This window comes from Gadus morhua, chromosome 18 (genome assembly GCF_902167405.1).
Source record: "Gadus morhua chromosome 18, gadMor3.0, whole genome shotgun sequence".
Taxonomy (NCBI): domain Eukaryota; kingdom Metazoa; phylum Chordata; class Actinopteri; order Gadiformes; family Gadidae; genus Gadus; species Gadus morhua.
In genome coordinates, this window is record NC_044065.1 from 9,196,901 (window position 1) to 9,213,499 (window position 16,599).

At 47.0% G+C, this 16,599-nt stretch overlaps 1 protein-coding gene across 8 annotated transcripts in view; it reads left to right on the forward strand.

The window, feature by feature from the left end:
- Nucleotides 1-16,599, forward strand: part of camk2g1 (calcium/calmodulin-dependent protein kinase (CaM kinase) II gamma 1) — a 31,277-nt gene continuing 14,678 nt past the window's right edge. For 5 of the 8 annotated variants that reach the window (XM_030339323.1, XM_030339324.1, XM_030339327.1 and 2 more), the window contains exons 1-13: nucleotides 1-286; nucleotides 2,228-2,322; nucleotides 5,711-5,770; nucleotides 6,905-6,959; nucleotides 7,159-7,224; nucleotides 8,931-9,003; nucleotides 10,323-10,425; nucleotides 10,916-10,999; nucleotides 11,933-12,027; nucleotides 13,504-13,626; nucleotides 14,626-14,709; nucleotides 14,932-14,974; nucleotides 15,775-15,837. In XM_030339323.1, the coding sequence (XP_030195183.1) occupies nucleotides 222-286; nucleotides 2,228-2,322; nucleotides 5,711-5,770; nucleotides 6,905-6,959; nucleotides 7,159-7,224; nucleotides 8,931-9,003; nucleotides 10,323-10,425; nucleotides 10,916-10,999; nucleotides 11,933-12,027; nucleotides 13,504-13,626; nucleotides 14,626-14,709; nucleotides 14,932-14,974; nucleotides 15,775-15,837 (1,009 nt within the window). In that variant the 5' untranslated portion in view covers nucleotides 1-221. The remainder of the gene's footprint in view (nucleotides 287-2,227; nucleotides 2,323-5,710; nucleotides 5,771-6,904; nucleotides 6,960-7,158; nucleotides 7,225-8,930; nucleotides 9,004-10,322; nucleotides 10,426-10,915; nucleotides 11,000-11,932; nucleotides 12,028-13,503; nucleotides 13,627-14,625; nucleotides 14,710-14,931; nucleotides 14,975-15,774; nucleotides 15,838-16,599) is intronic. The other 3 variants (XM_030339325.1, XM_030339330.1, XM_030339328.1) reach the window with 1 other exon arrangement.

Consider the following 16,599-nt stretch of genomic DNA (forward strand, 5'->3'; position numbering starts at 1 on the left):
TCAACCCATCACGGATGCACGAGCATTGGCGCACGCACGTACACACACCTACCTCCTGCGCTCTGCAACCCCTCCCGTCTCTGCTTTTCCTCTAGTCTCTTCAGCTTTGCCTGTCAGTAAGGTACTACTCCACTGTTGGAGGCTTCCCTCCCCCGGACTGTGTACGAGAGCAAGCCGCTGTCGTACCCTGAGGCACGGAGCTCTACTCTTACAGATTAACCATGGCTACAATCGTGACTTCGACCAGGTTTACCGACGAGTACCAACTCTACGAAGAGCTCGGGAAGTAAGCAGCTGTCGTAATGCACCGTGTTGCCTTGTCGTTTTTTTCCCCACCCCCGCAACCCTGCTTAACAGTATACATGTTGTCTAGTGGTGTGCCCGCTAGCTGGTATTAGCTAAACAAACAACCGGTTAATGAGTCGGGATAGACTTTGCAATCAACCCATCGTAATTATGCGTTGACAGAAGCCTCCGAGGCAGACGAGGCTCCTGCGTCGTGGTCGGGGCTAAACGCCTCACTCGGGGCTGCGTGATTAGGCTAGCTAACCGTGCTCCCCGCATTCACGCCTGATGGATAGCGCACTAGCTAGCCACAAGCTACAACGTTACGCTGATATATCGATCAAGGGGCTAGGTTAGCTTGTTGACGGTGTTTCAGTAGCTCACGGATCGTGTGAAAGTTAACACATCTCGACGGTCTCGATGGACAGCGTCTGCTGCGTCGTCTCGGCGGTCGTATCGCTGCGGTGAGGCGAACGCGTCAGCGGGCGGTAGATGCGCTGGAGCAAAAGCCCTGCTCTGACATTTCGCGGCACGCTGGGTCCATGTATGACAGCTTCGTGTGCGCACCGTAGACCACAGGCTTGAGTCGGCACTACTAGGCCGACGATTTCTGTCTGAGCAGCTGCGGAGAAGCGTCCTATCCATATTTTTAGTCAGGAAAGTTGTGCAGTTATTTATTGCTTTCTGCTCGCATCATAAATCCTGTGCGTTCGCCGCACAACAGCTGGCGTGTGCGACAGTTATCAACACACTAATTGTCATTGCGCGGCTTTAATGCAGTTAAAGTCCAGCAGATCAAATGAACCACCATAATGGCGATTCGGCGTTTAACGTGTAAAAGCTAGTGACGTGGATTCTCGGAATTTAGATGACGGCAAGAAAACCGGGCCGCCACCTCAACATCAGCATCTGTTGTTTTTGGCCGGTACTTTTCCTCATCCGCCCGTTATCTAACCTAAACCTCAACCTGACATGTAGCGATGCGACCGTAATTCACCACTAGATTTGTCTATGCCCCATATTTGACCGTCGGGTAATTGACAGCCGTCAATGACTTTGATTATTTCGTGAGGGGATATAATATATTGCTTAGGCGATACAAACCGTCGCTCTGATTTGTCGCAGCTTTAAGGCCTACTATCTGTCTGTCTGGTTAGTGTTCGACGTTGGAGCTCGGAAAGGCTTTGACTCTGAATGATACCTATGTCTGATGATGGCCAATGTCTGCCCTTCTGCGCCTTTATCTGAATTCCTCTCACTCTAAAGCATGCTATCTTCTCGTTTCCCCCTCTATTGCCACCTCTAAATAATTGAAGCTAAGTGCAAAAACGAAGGTAGCAGAGGACAGTCTCCGCTCAGAGTTTCGTCATACAGACCACGATGACGACCCAAATGTGCTATAGCCTACTTCTTTCATAATTAAATAGATGTATTCAAGAACAAAATGCCCGCATTGAATTAATTTGTTCATTTCATAAGGAAGTTCTTGGATCACAGCCAATATTGACCACACACTACTATGTAGCCATAGGCCAAATTATGAACAGTCTGATGAATGAATGTTATCACTTCAAGTGCCTGTCAAGGATCAGCCACCACATGTTTTAAATAATTATACACAGGCCAGATCCAAATATTCACATTTGATTGGATCAGTTGTTGTGTAACACACTGGTTCCTTGGGCAGTATACACTAACATTGCAGTATTAATAATGCCTAAAAGTTTGTGTGTGTATGTGTGATTACTTGTATGTGTGAGAGGGAGATACAAATAGAGAGAGACAGAGAAAGGTTAGCATACACAAACAACCCGAGTCACGCGCGTTGACCCAATCTCAAATGTCACTGTGTGTGTCTGTGTGCATGTGCACAGATGTCTGCATGTGAGTGCAATTGTTGCACCCAAATGTAACTGTTCTTTGTCCTGCTCCTTCTGCTTAGGGGAGCGTTTTCAGTGGTGCGTAGGTGTGTGAAGAAGTCGTCAGGACAAGAATATGCCGCAAAAATCATCAACACTAAGAAGCTGTCTGCTAGAGGTAACTCTAATCTCTCTTCTCCTCAATCACTCACTCACCCACATGTACAGTTTAGCTTGTCGTCTAAATAAATTGATTATTGGATCCAATAAGCTTTTCTTTTTTTGCTGACGACCTTGCTCAAGAAGTGTTGTGACATGGTTGTGAACTAACCTACAGGACACCAGCAGTGTTGAAAAAGTCAATCTCTTTTCTTTGTCAATGTCCTCCTTTCCACAACTCACTGGTATAACAGCTTAGTGTATGGGATGGGGCTGCGGAGTCCATAGTTGCTTGCTTCTGGAGAGTTATTTTCTAAGCCCTGCGTGCGCCTAGTCTCATGCTGACTCCTGCCTCAACACACGTAGGCTGGGTTGGTGTATGCTCGGCCCAGGCCATGTTTGTGTGTATGTGCACGACTGCTTTGTGTAGGATGTGCTCTAATGGTTATATTGGTTCTCTCAGTATCCTCGGGAGGTTTGTGTGGTGTATGGTGGGTTGGACAGAGGTGACGGGATTGGGTCATCCTACTTGTGGTACACCCCCACCACACGCACACGCACTTCTCTCTTCTCTCCTTCCTCTGCCTACAAATAAAAAAAAGAAGGGAATCTTAATAGATTTTCTTTATCGCGACCCTACTCTTGCCTTTTATCCTCGCTCTGCCTTTTTTACGGTCTTCGGCCAATCCATGTTTCTCCCTCCATCCGTCCATCCCGCCTGCCTCTGACGGCTGAGGGGGATTGGTGTGTATTGAGGGTAATCCACTTATGCCAAATGTATGTCATCAGGCACTAAGAGACCTAAGACCCCAAGGATTCTATAGGCGCCTCCCTGTTTGCCCTGTTGTCGCCTGTGCCTGTTGGCATGGGCCTGTCTGTCTCTGGCAAAAAAACGGCGTGCTTTGTGAGGGCCTGTGTCACAGTGCCATATTCTGAAGGGGGGGGGCACAGCACACCGCGTGTACAGGGTGTTTCTTTTCAAAGACCCAGGAATGATGTGATTGTTAGTTGTTAGTGTTTTTAGGTCAATAGTCACAGACTCATAAGGGAAACATCGCTTCAGCATAATCTGTTGGCTCATTTGAGATGTGTAGAGACATGCGTGAGCGGCTCTATGCCTGATGTGCATGTGTCTGTTTGGTGGGAATGCAAGGGTGATGAAAGCTGGATAGGAGTGTAGAGGGATGACTTAATGCCGCGCACAGCCACGCTGGGAGGGAGGTGACGTTCTGCAATGTTGACGGAAAGGGGTTGGTAATGTCACTCATGACTCTACTGACTCTGCAGGGCAAACAGACACGCACACACACACACATACATACACACACACCCACAGACAGACAGACAGACACACCATGCACTCGGAGCAAGCGATGCGCGAGCAGGCAATGTGTCTGTTAGGATTTGTGTGTCTGTTTTTGCTTGACAGGGCCAGTGTGACCTGACGAGTGGCCTAGCGGGTAAGACTCTCAAAGCTCTAGAAAATACTGCAGTAATCTTGGGATGGGGTGGGGAGAGAAGGAGCTACTGATTATTACAACTGATTATTACACCGGTTTGAATGAGTGTGTTTAATAACAATATTCAAGGTGTCATATGTTTACAATTCAGCATATCTGGTGTTGTAATATCTGTAAAAACTTTGAATTAATTTCTTAATTGGTGTGTGTTGTGGGAGGTGGTCCAATCAACCTTTGGTGTGCCGATGTAAGATGGCTGTAGGCCCGCCCCACAGTAAAGCAGATGGCCAATTAGAAAGCAGCAGGAAGTGGGAGTAATTACACACACACACACACACACACACACACACACACACACACACACACACACACACACACACACACACACACACACACACACACACACACACACACACACACACACACACACACACACACACACACACACACACACACACACACACACACACACACACCAACAAATAGGAGATTGAATGAATTAGTGCGTGGTGCAGTGACACTGCACCATGGCTGACAGACACACGCGCGCGCACAACACGCGCAAAAAGGGGAGCTGTGATCCTCTCAGTGCAAATAAACGTCTTGTGTAATCCTCTCTCTATCTGTCTCTCTCTCTGTGTCTCGCTCTCATCACTGGAGTAATTTATAAGAAAGCTGATGTCTCAGTCTCTCCTCCTACCCACCCATGTCTCTGGCTCTCTCTCTCCCTCTTTGATAAGAGTAACTCACACCTGTTTTTTTGTGATGGAGAGGGGCGGTATAGCAAGAATAGAAGTAGTAGCACTAGTGGCAGGGAGAGGGAGCGATCAAGTGAGAGAACGGAGAAGGTTAGCGAAAGGGCATGAGGGGATGTTGAATCAGCTTCACGGCCATGTCAAGGAGGATATGAAGGAAAATAATGTATTATATGACTTATTCAGAATAAAATTGCAGCTTAATTCCTTTTTATATTGCAGTAACACTGAGCTTATGGTTGTTCTAACAACCATGAAAACTGTACGATACCATGGGAAGAAAAACGATCTAATCTGCTTAAGGAAAGTTAAGTGTTAATTTCAGAGCCTAACTAGAATTGGTACAGCTTTTTAATGCAATGTTCACACATATCGTCAAAGCCCTGACACGGTACATAACACACTTGGAGGCACAGAACCTGACTCATGCCTTTTCATCAGTGGTAGCCCTGGGTGACCCCTGACCTTGCCTACGTAGCTGTTGCTAATGGTGAGGGGCGATGGCAGCTCCGAGTGATTTTTCCGCACTCTCACGGAGCCCACAAAGTCCACCGGGATGCATGTGACACACACACACACACGCGGTACGCACACACGGTTCACAAACAGCTCCGCGTGTGTGCGCTTGTGTTGATGTGATCAAGTGTCATTACTGGTTAAACATTGTGCGTTGAGGCCTCTCAAAATGCAAGAACAATCTTCACCTTCCTTATTTGCACATCCGTCTGTCGTATGTCTACAACTCCAATCCCCATGACACTTGGACCGGTCGTATTAATAATCATCACAGGAGGTTATGGCAGGTTGTCAGGCTCTGCATGACAGACATGGTGTCAGGAGGTGGCTCCACCGGGCCCTATCCAAAGCACCTGCTGCTGCCCAGAGAATCCACCCAGGCCTTAGTCCGACGTCATTGTGGACACTTCTTTTGGTATTTTCACTCGGTTTGCGTGTTCTTTCCCGCCACTCATCTGTGTACAGTGACAGGAAACCGAGTTGAACGCCACACTGCAACTCGGATTGCAGAAGTCAGTAGCTTTGGCTCTTTCTTATCAATTTGGTACATATAAACAAGGGGCCGTAGTGGCTTCCTGTTTGGCTCTCACTTTTGGCCAATTTCATGTTGTGTCTGTGTTCTGCTGTTGCGGTTGATCCTAACAGAGGACTCTGTCTTCCTTTCTCCCTCCTTCAGACCATCAGAAACTGGAGAGGGAAGCTCGCATCTGCCGCCTCCTGAAACACTCCAACATTGGTGAGCTTCTGTGTATATGTGCGTGTGTGTGCATGTTTATTTGTCTGTCTGTATGTGTGTGTGCGTGCCTTACCCATCCCATTATGTACTAAAGATGTTGTCATGGGCGCCCCAACCCCCCCAGACTCGCCGGTCTCATGCAGAATTTGCAACACATGCAAGGATGACGGATTTGGTAAAAGAGGAACAGTGCGGATTATAATTCAATCATTCTGAGTCCAGTAGCCCCGCACCAATGGATTTAGTTCTCGACATGCGCACACACACACGCACACTCAGGCTAAAGGTGACGGTCAGAGTGGGCTGTCAGCATGGATCGCATAAAAGGGTTTCAAGCCCTTGGTTTGGCACGGACTGTGTAAGAATGGCACAGAATGGAGCTGGCTTTGTGTTCCAGCCCAAAAACCGCTGAGAGGGGCAGACTTAGAAAGTTAGTGGGAGAGAGCAGGAGAGAGCGAGAGAGAGAGAGAGAGAGAGACAGAGAGAGAGAGAGAGAGCGAGGGAGGGAGGGAGGGAGAGAGAGAGAGTGAGAGAGAGAGTAGGAGAGAGAGGCAGATGGAGGAAGCGAGCGAGAAGATGGGGAATCGGAGGAGGAGGAGGAGGAGGAGGAGGAGGAGGAGGAGGAGGAGTAGTAAGAAAGAAAGCAAGCATTTAGTTAGAGCTCTTGGTTGCGGGGGCTGTCGTCCTTGTCTCATTACACAACACAGAGATGCTTTACATAACTGTTTTAAATACATGGCCTGGACAGGAGCCGGTGTCAGGGTTGAGCCACAGGTACAGTTCAGGTACAATGCATTTACATTGATAGTCATTTATCAGACAAGCTTATCCAAAGTGACTTGCAAAAAAGGGACTTGTACGCCTCCACTACCGTGCTTCTGTATTTTACAAAGGTATAAATATATGGACAAAGTTAACTGTAAAATCTGTGACGTTATTATGTTGGTCACTGTTATCACCCGGCCCACTTGGAACACACACACACACACACACACACACACACACACACACACACACACACACACACACACACACACACACACACACACACACACACACACACACACACACACACACACACACACCCCTCCCCCCCCCGCCTTACACTTGTTCTCTCCCCCCTTCCCTGCTCAGTGAGACTCCATGACAGCATTTCAGAGGAAGGCTTTCATTACCTTGTCTTCGACCTGTGAGTATATTCTTAACAAGCACGTGCACCTAAACGGGCATGCATGCCTTGACATTTGAGATTATATCCCTGACTGTAGCTTGTTTGTGTAAGCCAACCGCCCTGTTTCTCTCCCCCCTCCTTCTATTCTTCTACCCCTCTCCTTCCCCTCTCTCTCTCTCGCTATTTGTTTTTGTCTCTCGCTTCTCATTTCTCTCAGGGTGACAGGAGGGGAGCTTTTCGAAGACATTGTGGCCCGGGAGTATTACAGTGAGGCCGATGCCAGGTATGACACACATGCACACACAGAGACTGAATGAATTAGTGCGTGCTGCAGTGACACTGCACCACGGCTGGCAGACGCACGCGCGCACACAACACGTGCAGAAAGGGGAGCTGCGATAGACGCATGCGTGGATACATAGGATGCTTATTGCCATCATGATTCACATATGTATACACCATAGACACACACAAACTAGCATCATTTTTGGTTTGCTAGTGTTCCTTGCAGCAGCAGCATTCCCCTCATCAACAAGTGCATCAGTATTCTCTCGCTCTCGCTCTCTCTCTCGCCCTTCATCTCCGTCTTTCACTCCTTGGAGACCTTATCCGCCCTCTCTTCCATATTTCAGAATTCTTCTTTTAGTTCTCTCTCATCTCTCTGGTCCTCTTTTCCTACAGCAGCCCTTCCTCCCCACTGCGGCCGTGTGTTTTACAGCTTATTAAGTCTGCTGTATAATTGGATTAGGAGGGTCTTTATCTGTTAAAGCACATGGGGGGGTTGGGGGGCTATAGAGAGGAACACACACAACAGAAGAACATTACTGCGACCCCCACAGGCTGCGGTCCCTCTCTGACGTCCTAAGCTCAGCGCGACCTTCGACCTCACAAACCTTTAGAGACCCTCACATGCCGCTGCCTTGTGCTGCAAACTGTTTGCCCGTCATGAAGGGGTTTCAGACCAGGCTTCCTAAAATACACCACCTAGGCGTCACTCGCTGCTTCAACACGCGGGTAACGTGTACGGGATGCATTTCGTGGCGACCCGGGTTTGATTCCCACCTGTGGTCCTTTGCTAGATGTTATCCCTGTGTCTTCTCCAACATGTCTTCCTGTCTCTTCACTGTCCTGCCACAAAGGAAAAACTGAACTTGGTTTTGATCAGTTTTGTGCTGCATTGCATCCACCCACTATGTTGCATGTTTTTTCATTATTCTATATAGATTTGTAAATCTCACTGCGTCAATGCTACTGTTATGATTGGAAGGGCTGGTTTAATTTAGACTTCTGCGTGGAATAGCCACCGTTGGTACTCATTGGCTAATCCACTCAGCCATTACCCCAGCATTCGGCTGGCAGTCCTGTGTTATCCTTCTAAGGTCTTGGCTTTATAAAGGGGGAACAATCAAACACGTTTTTTAATAGTTTATCAGTTGACATGTCAACCTTTTAATGTTTTATAGATTTTTATGTTTGCGCACCAGTCTTTAAAAACCATAAAAATAATGAGGTTTACAAGAAACAGAGATCTGATTCAATTGAATAACTCGCACACCATTACCCATTTTCTCTCCCAACCGCACTTTTAAATATGCTTTATTAGTCTGGTTCTATCTGGGTGTTTCATCCTCCAGTTCAGGGCCAACGGCCAGGTAGCTTGAGGCCGGCTAGCCGAAGGTCAGCTAGCTTTCCCCCTGGAGATGTTGCATTTTAAATTATTATTATTATTATTTATTTTTTTTAGCATTTATATCTACATCAGTAGTTTAATAAGATGTTTGCCATTCGGAAATATTGTTCTTCATTGAATATGATGGAAAATGTACAGCATATAGAAGTATATGTAGCATTTTCCTTTTTCCCCCCCAACTCAGTACAACCAAGTGTCTGTTTTTACAAAAAAGGGTCACATGAAGTTGCTCTTCCCATAATTCCACGTCCTCCAAGTGGATCAATGACATTGAAGTGTCTGTCCGTCTGTCTCTGTAGTCAGTGTATCAGCCAGATCCTGGAGAGCGTCAATCACATCCACCAGCATGATATTGTGCACCGGGACCTCAAGGTGAGTGGCTGCCCGTTGCCGTGACGACCGCACACACGCGCACACACACACACACACACCTTAGCTCGTGGCCATGGCAACGCATGGATGGCTCTGGGTTGCTCCGTCTCTGTGTTTCTGCCTTCCCCCCCCCCCTACCACCACCACCACCTCTTCAAATGTCTTTCTTCTCCTGTTTGTTCTCCCTCTATCTGCCTCAGTCAAGTGATTACATGTCTGTCCTTGACCACAGCTGTGTGTGTGTGTGTGTGTGTGTGTGCGTGCGTTTGTGTGTTGTGTGGGCGTATTGATTATTGCTGTGTGTGTGCGTGAGACGTTAGCCGGAGGTTAACCCTCACCTGTAGCAGGGAAATGAGGATATTCGGACAGCGTGCAATCACACTTAGTCTCCCAGATCGTGATAGTGAGAGGGCTGGCTCCGTGCACAGCCTCTGCTGTGTCTTGCAAAGGGGCCCATTATGAGAGGCTTGATGGCATGGATGAACTGCGAGTGGTTGCCATGACAACTTGCATGACATCACATCAGCTGTGCAGTGACGGGGGAGGGGTTCTTGGTTGTCTCTCGTTTTTTTTTCTTCTTCTCCCGATTTGCACCTTAATAATGGATGAAATGCCGCTAAAATAATGACATTAATATTTATATCATTATTCACCCTAAGTGTTGCTGGGGGTGGGGGGGGGGGGGGTTGAATCTCAGAACCAGGGGGAATCTGTTAAAACATGTGTCTCTGTATGGGTGCGCATGTTAGCACACTTGTAGCCAGAGAATAACACTATTACCTCCGGTGCTGTCTCTCTGATTTGTTGGCCTTTTATCCTGAGTGGGCTTTTACTGCAGCTCTTTATGTTGGACTGCCCAAACAGCGTCCATTTAGAACACCGCATCTCCCGCACACGCACGCGCACACACGCGCACCCACTTTCTCCCTCACACCAACAACACACTTTCCATTTAGAATGGAGTCTGCAGTGCTGCCTAAATGACTCCCAAGTGGTTTCCATGGCTACGAACCCATGCCCATATAAGGCGTCATGGGGAGACCACTCAGCCACTCATCCTCCACTACTTCCTCGTTTTTCCGTCCATCACCTTTTCTTTTCTCAAACTTGCACCCGCCCGTTTACTGCATGTACACACTAACGCACCACCCACTTTCTAATGTTGCATGCATGATTTATTGTGTGTGTGTGTGTGTGTGTGTGTGTGTGTGTGTGTGTGTGTGTGTGTGTGTGTGTGTGTGTGTGTGTGTGTGTGTGTGTGTGTGTGTGTGTGTGTGTGTGTGTGTGTGTGTGTGTGTGTGTGTGTGTGTGTCCCCCAGCCCGAGAACCTGTTGCTGGCCAGTAAGATGAAGGGAGCTGCAGTGAAATTGGCGGACTTTGGCCTGGCTATTGAGGTCCAGGGAGACCAGCAGGCCTGGTTCGGTAAGAAGTCCTCTCTCTCGCTCACCTGCTCCCTGTGGCCAATCTTTATCTGATCTTGTATTGTGTCTGCTGTACAGCACCACATAGTTGGCACCTACATTCACAAAAATGCACACTCACATTCGCAGGAATACGCATTGATGGCCAGGGCCTCAAACTTAAACCATCATCCGTAGCCTTCATGCTTTCATATGAGTATGCATACATCAATATTAAATGATGCCTACCTCATTTAATATTATACGAGGGTTGCCATTGTAAAAAGACAAATGCTCCCACATGCTGTCAACAAAGATGTTTTGGTGTCGGTGCTTTTGCCAGGGGCAATGCCTTTAGAACTTGGTTGGTTTTCGAGTTTCCTGGAGAGTTTCCTGGAGTTTACTCACAAAATGACCATGCTCTTGTTATCAAACAGTCCTCCCTCAATGCAAACCCTGATCTGTAGGATGAAATCAACCTCATTCTTTTGCTTTCATTTGTGATCTGGCAGGCTTTGCGGGCACCCCTGGCTATCTCTCCCCTGAGGTCCTGAGGAAGGACCCCTATGGAAAGCCTGTGGATATCTGGGCCTGTGGTAAGTCCTACAAAACAAAAACAAAACAATGGTCGAATGAGCTGTTGAATGATGTTTTACTGACATAGCAGGCTGTCTTCATGGTTGGTTTGGTGAGAATTTCATCTCTCTATCTTCCCACTGCCTTTCTCACATTGAGCAAAATGTTCTGGTTTAATAGGTCCACAGAGAAGATCTAAAACATTGGAGGCTTCTGCAGCCATTTCATTGTCCCACACGTGTCTGATCAAAAGACACATTGAATGCCTTATCCATGAAATCTTGGGAGGACTTGTCTGTTGCCTGAATTCAGCTTTCAGTCTCTCAATTCTGACTAAGCAGACTGCCAACGTGTCGATAGGACACGTTGTCCGACTTGTCTGTTGCTTGTTGTCTGTTGCTTGAATTCAGCTTTCGGTCTCCCAAGGCTGACTAAGCAGTCTGACTAGCACAGTGGTCAGGAACCTAAGGCTTTAGAGCCTTACTTGGCTCTGTCAGTGATGCATGTGACTGGCCAACAGGGCTGAATATAGACCGCAATGGCAAAATATTTAAAAAATAATTACCCAACATACTGTGTACAAAATTTTCATTGGACAAAGTCCCTAAGCTGGGTTCAATTTCAGGTCCAATACAAAAACTTCTTTCCCAAAATACCAGTGCCTACCATCATGAATAGACCATAAAAGAAAGGGATGATGAAAATCTATAATTCTTTCCAGCCTTAACATCATGTCTAACTAGCAGTGAGTGAAGACCTTTTCCGAGAAATTGAGGAATATTGATTGAAGGACAACCCCTTCTTGGGCTTCTTTGAACCGTTTCATGTAATTAAACGATTATGGCTGGACCCACTGAAGAAGGTTCCGGACCCCGGGTCCAGGACCAGGGCGATGTATGCTGAGCTCCTCCCCGGTTACCTCACTGACTCTGTGTCTCTTGCCCCCCCGCCAGGTGTAATCCTCTACATCCTCCTGGTGGGATACCCTCCATTCTGGGACGAGGATCAACACAAGCTCTATCAGCAGATCAAAGCCGGGGCCTACGACGTGAGTGTGTGTGTGTGTGTGTTTGTGTTTGTGTGCGTGTGCTTTTGTTAGCCTATGTGTGCGTGTGTGTGCTATGGCCATTAAGCCTTGGCAACGGTTCAAGATCTGTCGTTTTATTACCTGCTCCGGTGGCATCCTATCGACACGTTGTCATATCTTGGCACGCAGTTGTGTAATCTACATTGATTGTAGGGAGATTTATCACATGTGATCCAGCCACAGCCCTGTGTTTGGAATGTGCAGGGAGTAAAATTAATGGAATGTCTCCTACCATCCATATTGCGGTATTAAGGGTTATTGAGGAATACAGATTTTGAAAGCAATATTGTGCTATAAATCGTTATTTTCCAAAAGTGAATATATTATGTTCTAATTTATGACCCTGTGTGTGTGTGTGTGTGTGTGTGCGTAAATGTCAGTGAAAAGGGCGGCGCTGTGAGGGTTTTGCGAGCGGGTTGGTGAATGTTTAATAGTGGCCGATTGAGAGGTGGTCTAGTGCTATTGATCCTAGCTGGGCCTCCCTGACGCATTGCAGAGGTGTGTGTGTGTGTGTGTGTGTGTGTGTGTGGTATAGGGATATCGTGTGGGTCTCAGTGCTAATCAAGTTACAAGGCCACTTCCAGACTACGTCTCGGGATCTCAGCCTCGGTCTATAGACAGTAGAGGTGTTGTTAGTACTGCAAACAAACAGGCTGATGCCCCAAACCAGAAGAACTAGTTGACTCACCGTTGTATACATTTTAAAGCGCACTCTCTCCTACTTAGGTTAATTCTGAGGAGTTTTGTTCAAATATTCTTGATTATCCTATCCATGTTCACAGCGACTAGACGGATATTATCTTGAACGATGTTTGGGGGAATAGGATATGGATCATAATGTTGTGGAAAAAGGTTGTAATTGAAAAGGGAAAAAGGGTTTTGGAAATGCCATTCGGTTGTCAGAAATGCAACCATAGGCTTTGAGTGGAACATTTTTAAGCAATTAGTATCTATTATTCCTAATGCGCTTTCTCCAGATGACGGGAATTAGGGTTGGGACTGCTCTTCCGGTCATGGCAAGAAATACTTGAAACGTTTAAAAAGTTAAGGAGCCAAAGACTCCTAATCGATGAAAAATGGGAGTTTGTTACGTTGCGCAAACTCCAATTTGTTGACTTCAGTCCAAGGCTTCTCGTAATTCGCCATATTTCGTCATGTGGCCGCTTGTTATGAACAGTCTGGGAGAGAACCTGCCAGGTGTTTACAACATTGTATTCCTCCATTGCATTGTATCCCCTTTGGAGGAGCCCATTGGTCCTATTGACCCTAAACATGAGTGTAATGGTACCGTACGGAGGGGAGGACACGACCACACTCTACACGCCGCTAATGCAGTTAGGTTCACCGTGGGTGAAAGTGAAGCATCCCCTATTGGATTTTCCTATTCGCCTCCGTTCTCATTCCCGTTTGACGACCCCCTCCCCCGACTTCCTGTAGTTTCCATCCCCCGAGTGGGACACGGTGACCCCGGAGGCCAAGAACCTGATCAACCAGATGCTGACCATCAACCCGGCCAAGAGGATCACATCCGAGCAGGCCCTGAAGCACCCATGGGTCTGCGTAAGTACCGGTCCCTTTCCCCGTCTCCTCACGTCTGGAAAGCCTTTTAGATTGGCATCGCCACCTTTTAGAGGGAGAAGACACGCACACTAACAAATATAACAATACACACCCACATGCACCCGTAAAAGAATAACCATGATCAATACACACACACTCCAATTAAAGCATAACAATAATCAATACACACTCCAATTAAAGCATAACAATAATCAATACACACACGGCAATAAATGCCTCTGAATAATCAACGCACAGCCACAGCAATAAATCACAGACACACACACACACTCAAAATATGAATAACACTAATCAACACGCACACTCCACAATATATGAATAACAATAATCAACACACGCACTCTGCAATATATGAATAACAATAATCAACACACACACTGCAATATATGAATAACAATAATCAACACACACACTGCAATATATGAATAACAATAATCAACACACACACTCCACAATATATGAATAACAATAATCAACACACGCACTCTGCAATATATGAATAACAATAATCAACACACACACTCTGCAATATATGAATAACAATAATCAACACACACACTGCAATATATGAATAACAATAATCAACACACACACTCCACAATATATGAATAACAATAATCAACACACGCACTCTGCAATATATGAATAACAATAATCAACACACACACTCTGCAATATATGAATAACAATAATCAACACACACACTGCAATATATGAATAACAATAATCAACACACACACTCTGCAATATATGAATAACAATAATCAACACACACACTCTGCAATATATGAATAACAATAATCAACACACACACACTCTGCAATATGATTAACAATAATCAACACACACACTCTGCAATATATGAATAACAATAATCAACACACACACTCCGCAATATATGATTAACAATAATCAACACCCACACAGTTTACATGCTGTCTCTATAAAGCTGCTCTCGTCCCTCCTCTCCTCCCACAGCAACGCTCCACAGTAGCGTCCATGATGCACAGGCAGGAGACCGTGGAGTGTCTCCGCAAGTTCAACGCTCGCCGGAAACTCAAGGTACCGTCGGGGACCCCCCGTACCCCTGTCACTCTCTCCACTCTCACTGGCTCACTATGGACCCAGAAATACACGTTGAGTTGACTGGATGGCACATGAAGTGGACTGACCCACACAAAGCCATCCCGCTCTGTCTCTCTCTATCGCTCCCGTTCTTGTTTTGAAATTGACGGTAATGTAAAATTGTGCCGTCAACATCTTTCCTCTTTCTTTGTCCCCCAGGGAGCCATTCTCACCACTATGCTGGTGTCTAGGAACTTCTCAGGTTGGTGTTCCTGGCACACACAGTGTCCCCTTAACCTCTGTCTGATGCCCACGTAATTATATATATTATATGTTTACCTGCTTGTATATATTTGTGTGTTTGTACATATATGAATAGGAGCCGTAATATCTCTCGTATTATCTCATGCTCATAGTAACGCGTGTAGAAGTGTTTCCTCAAACTACTGTTTTCGAAGCCATCTGTCACGCTAGATAACAGAACCACAAGGGTTTATTCTAGTGTGTGTACGTGTGTGTAGACTCGAGAAATAAACAAACAAGTGACGTGTTCCCAGGGCTACACTATAGCTAACGTAACACTGTGACATTCTGCAACGTACCATACCAGATGCTGTTTCCCTGTTGATGCTAACATGTCTCTCCCTGTCTGCGAGTCTCCCTCCTTCTGATGAGGCCTGGGAGTCTGTGAGTGTTTGTTTGTGTGTGAGCTTCCGACGGAGGGAGTGCGTGTCTTGTCTCTTCTACAAATGTCTGCATATTGAAGGTTTACTGCAGGCGTGCCAGAGTGGTGTAGTGCGTACTGCGCCGTGCCAATACTACACGTCTCAATAAGCGTGTTTAGAGGGGCGGCCCCTGGTTCACTGTCCACTATTCAGCCTTCGACTAAGTAAACCCCGGGGTTCCAGGTTTGGGCCCTGGTCCTGGGCGACTACCGGGGTGCTAGCTTATCCTGGGTTGGGTACACAGCCCGTAGTGGCCCCGGCGCCAGGCCCCAAACGACATAGACCAGAGTTACCTCTATGCAGCGCCTCCCAACTGTAGCATCTTTTTGTCCAATAGTGGGCCGGCAGCATACCAACTCTGCTGCTGCCGCCTCCTCCACGGCCTCGCTGGCTCAGGAAGGTACGTCCCAGAGAAACGCCCAGACACTTCCTGTCTCTGCACACACACGCACACACACAGGCGAATACACGCACACGCACACAGGATGTACACAAACAAATACGGCTATTTCCTTACTGTGAGATTCAAAGCATGGATAAAAAACCCCCTACGGTCTACCCAGTCAGGCCACATTCAGTTAGCCCATGCATGCATTATTTGAAAACAAAACAAAAGTAGCTGACACCGTGCAATTGTTTATGTGGCATATGCTCAAGCGCAAAGCAAGTCATTGTGCCACCACCAGCTCATTGTGGGCAGATAAAAAAAAATGCCTTCCGCAAGAGGACTGGGCTTTGTTTAGAGGAGCGGTAGTGCAGCCACTACTTAAGGTTCCTCTTTACGTCTAGCGTTGCTTTATGCACCGGCCTCCGAGCTGTACTAGGAGCATGGACCTATGTACCCCAACAGCATGTCTGGTATGTCCCTCTGCGGTTATAAACCTTAGACGCATCCACACATTCACACGCATGCATTTTACGCGTCATACGCCTAGTTATGTCCCTCTGCGGTAAGAAACCTTAAACGCATCCACACATGCAAACACGCATGCATTTTAGGTGTCATCCACCACGTCAGTACACACTGATTCACTGGTCTGGACACCCTCCCCCCGGCTCTCGTGCCAGGGCTGGGACGGTCTCTGATGGGGCGTGGCTCTCTTCAGGGGAGGCTTGCAGGAGCTGGGTTGGCGTGCTGCCATCGTCGAACCTGGGTTTGGTG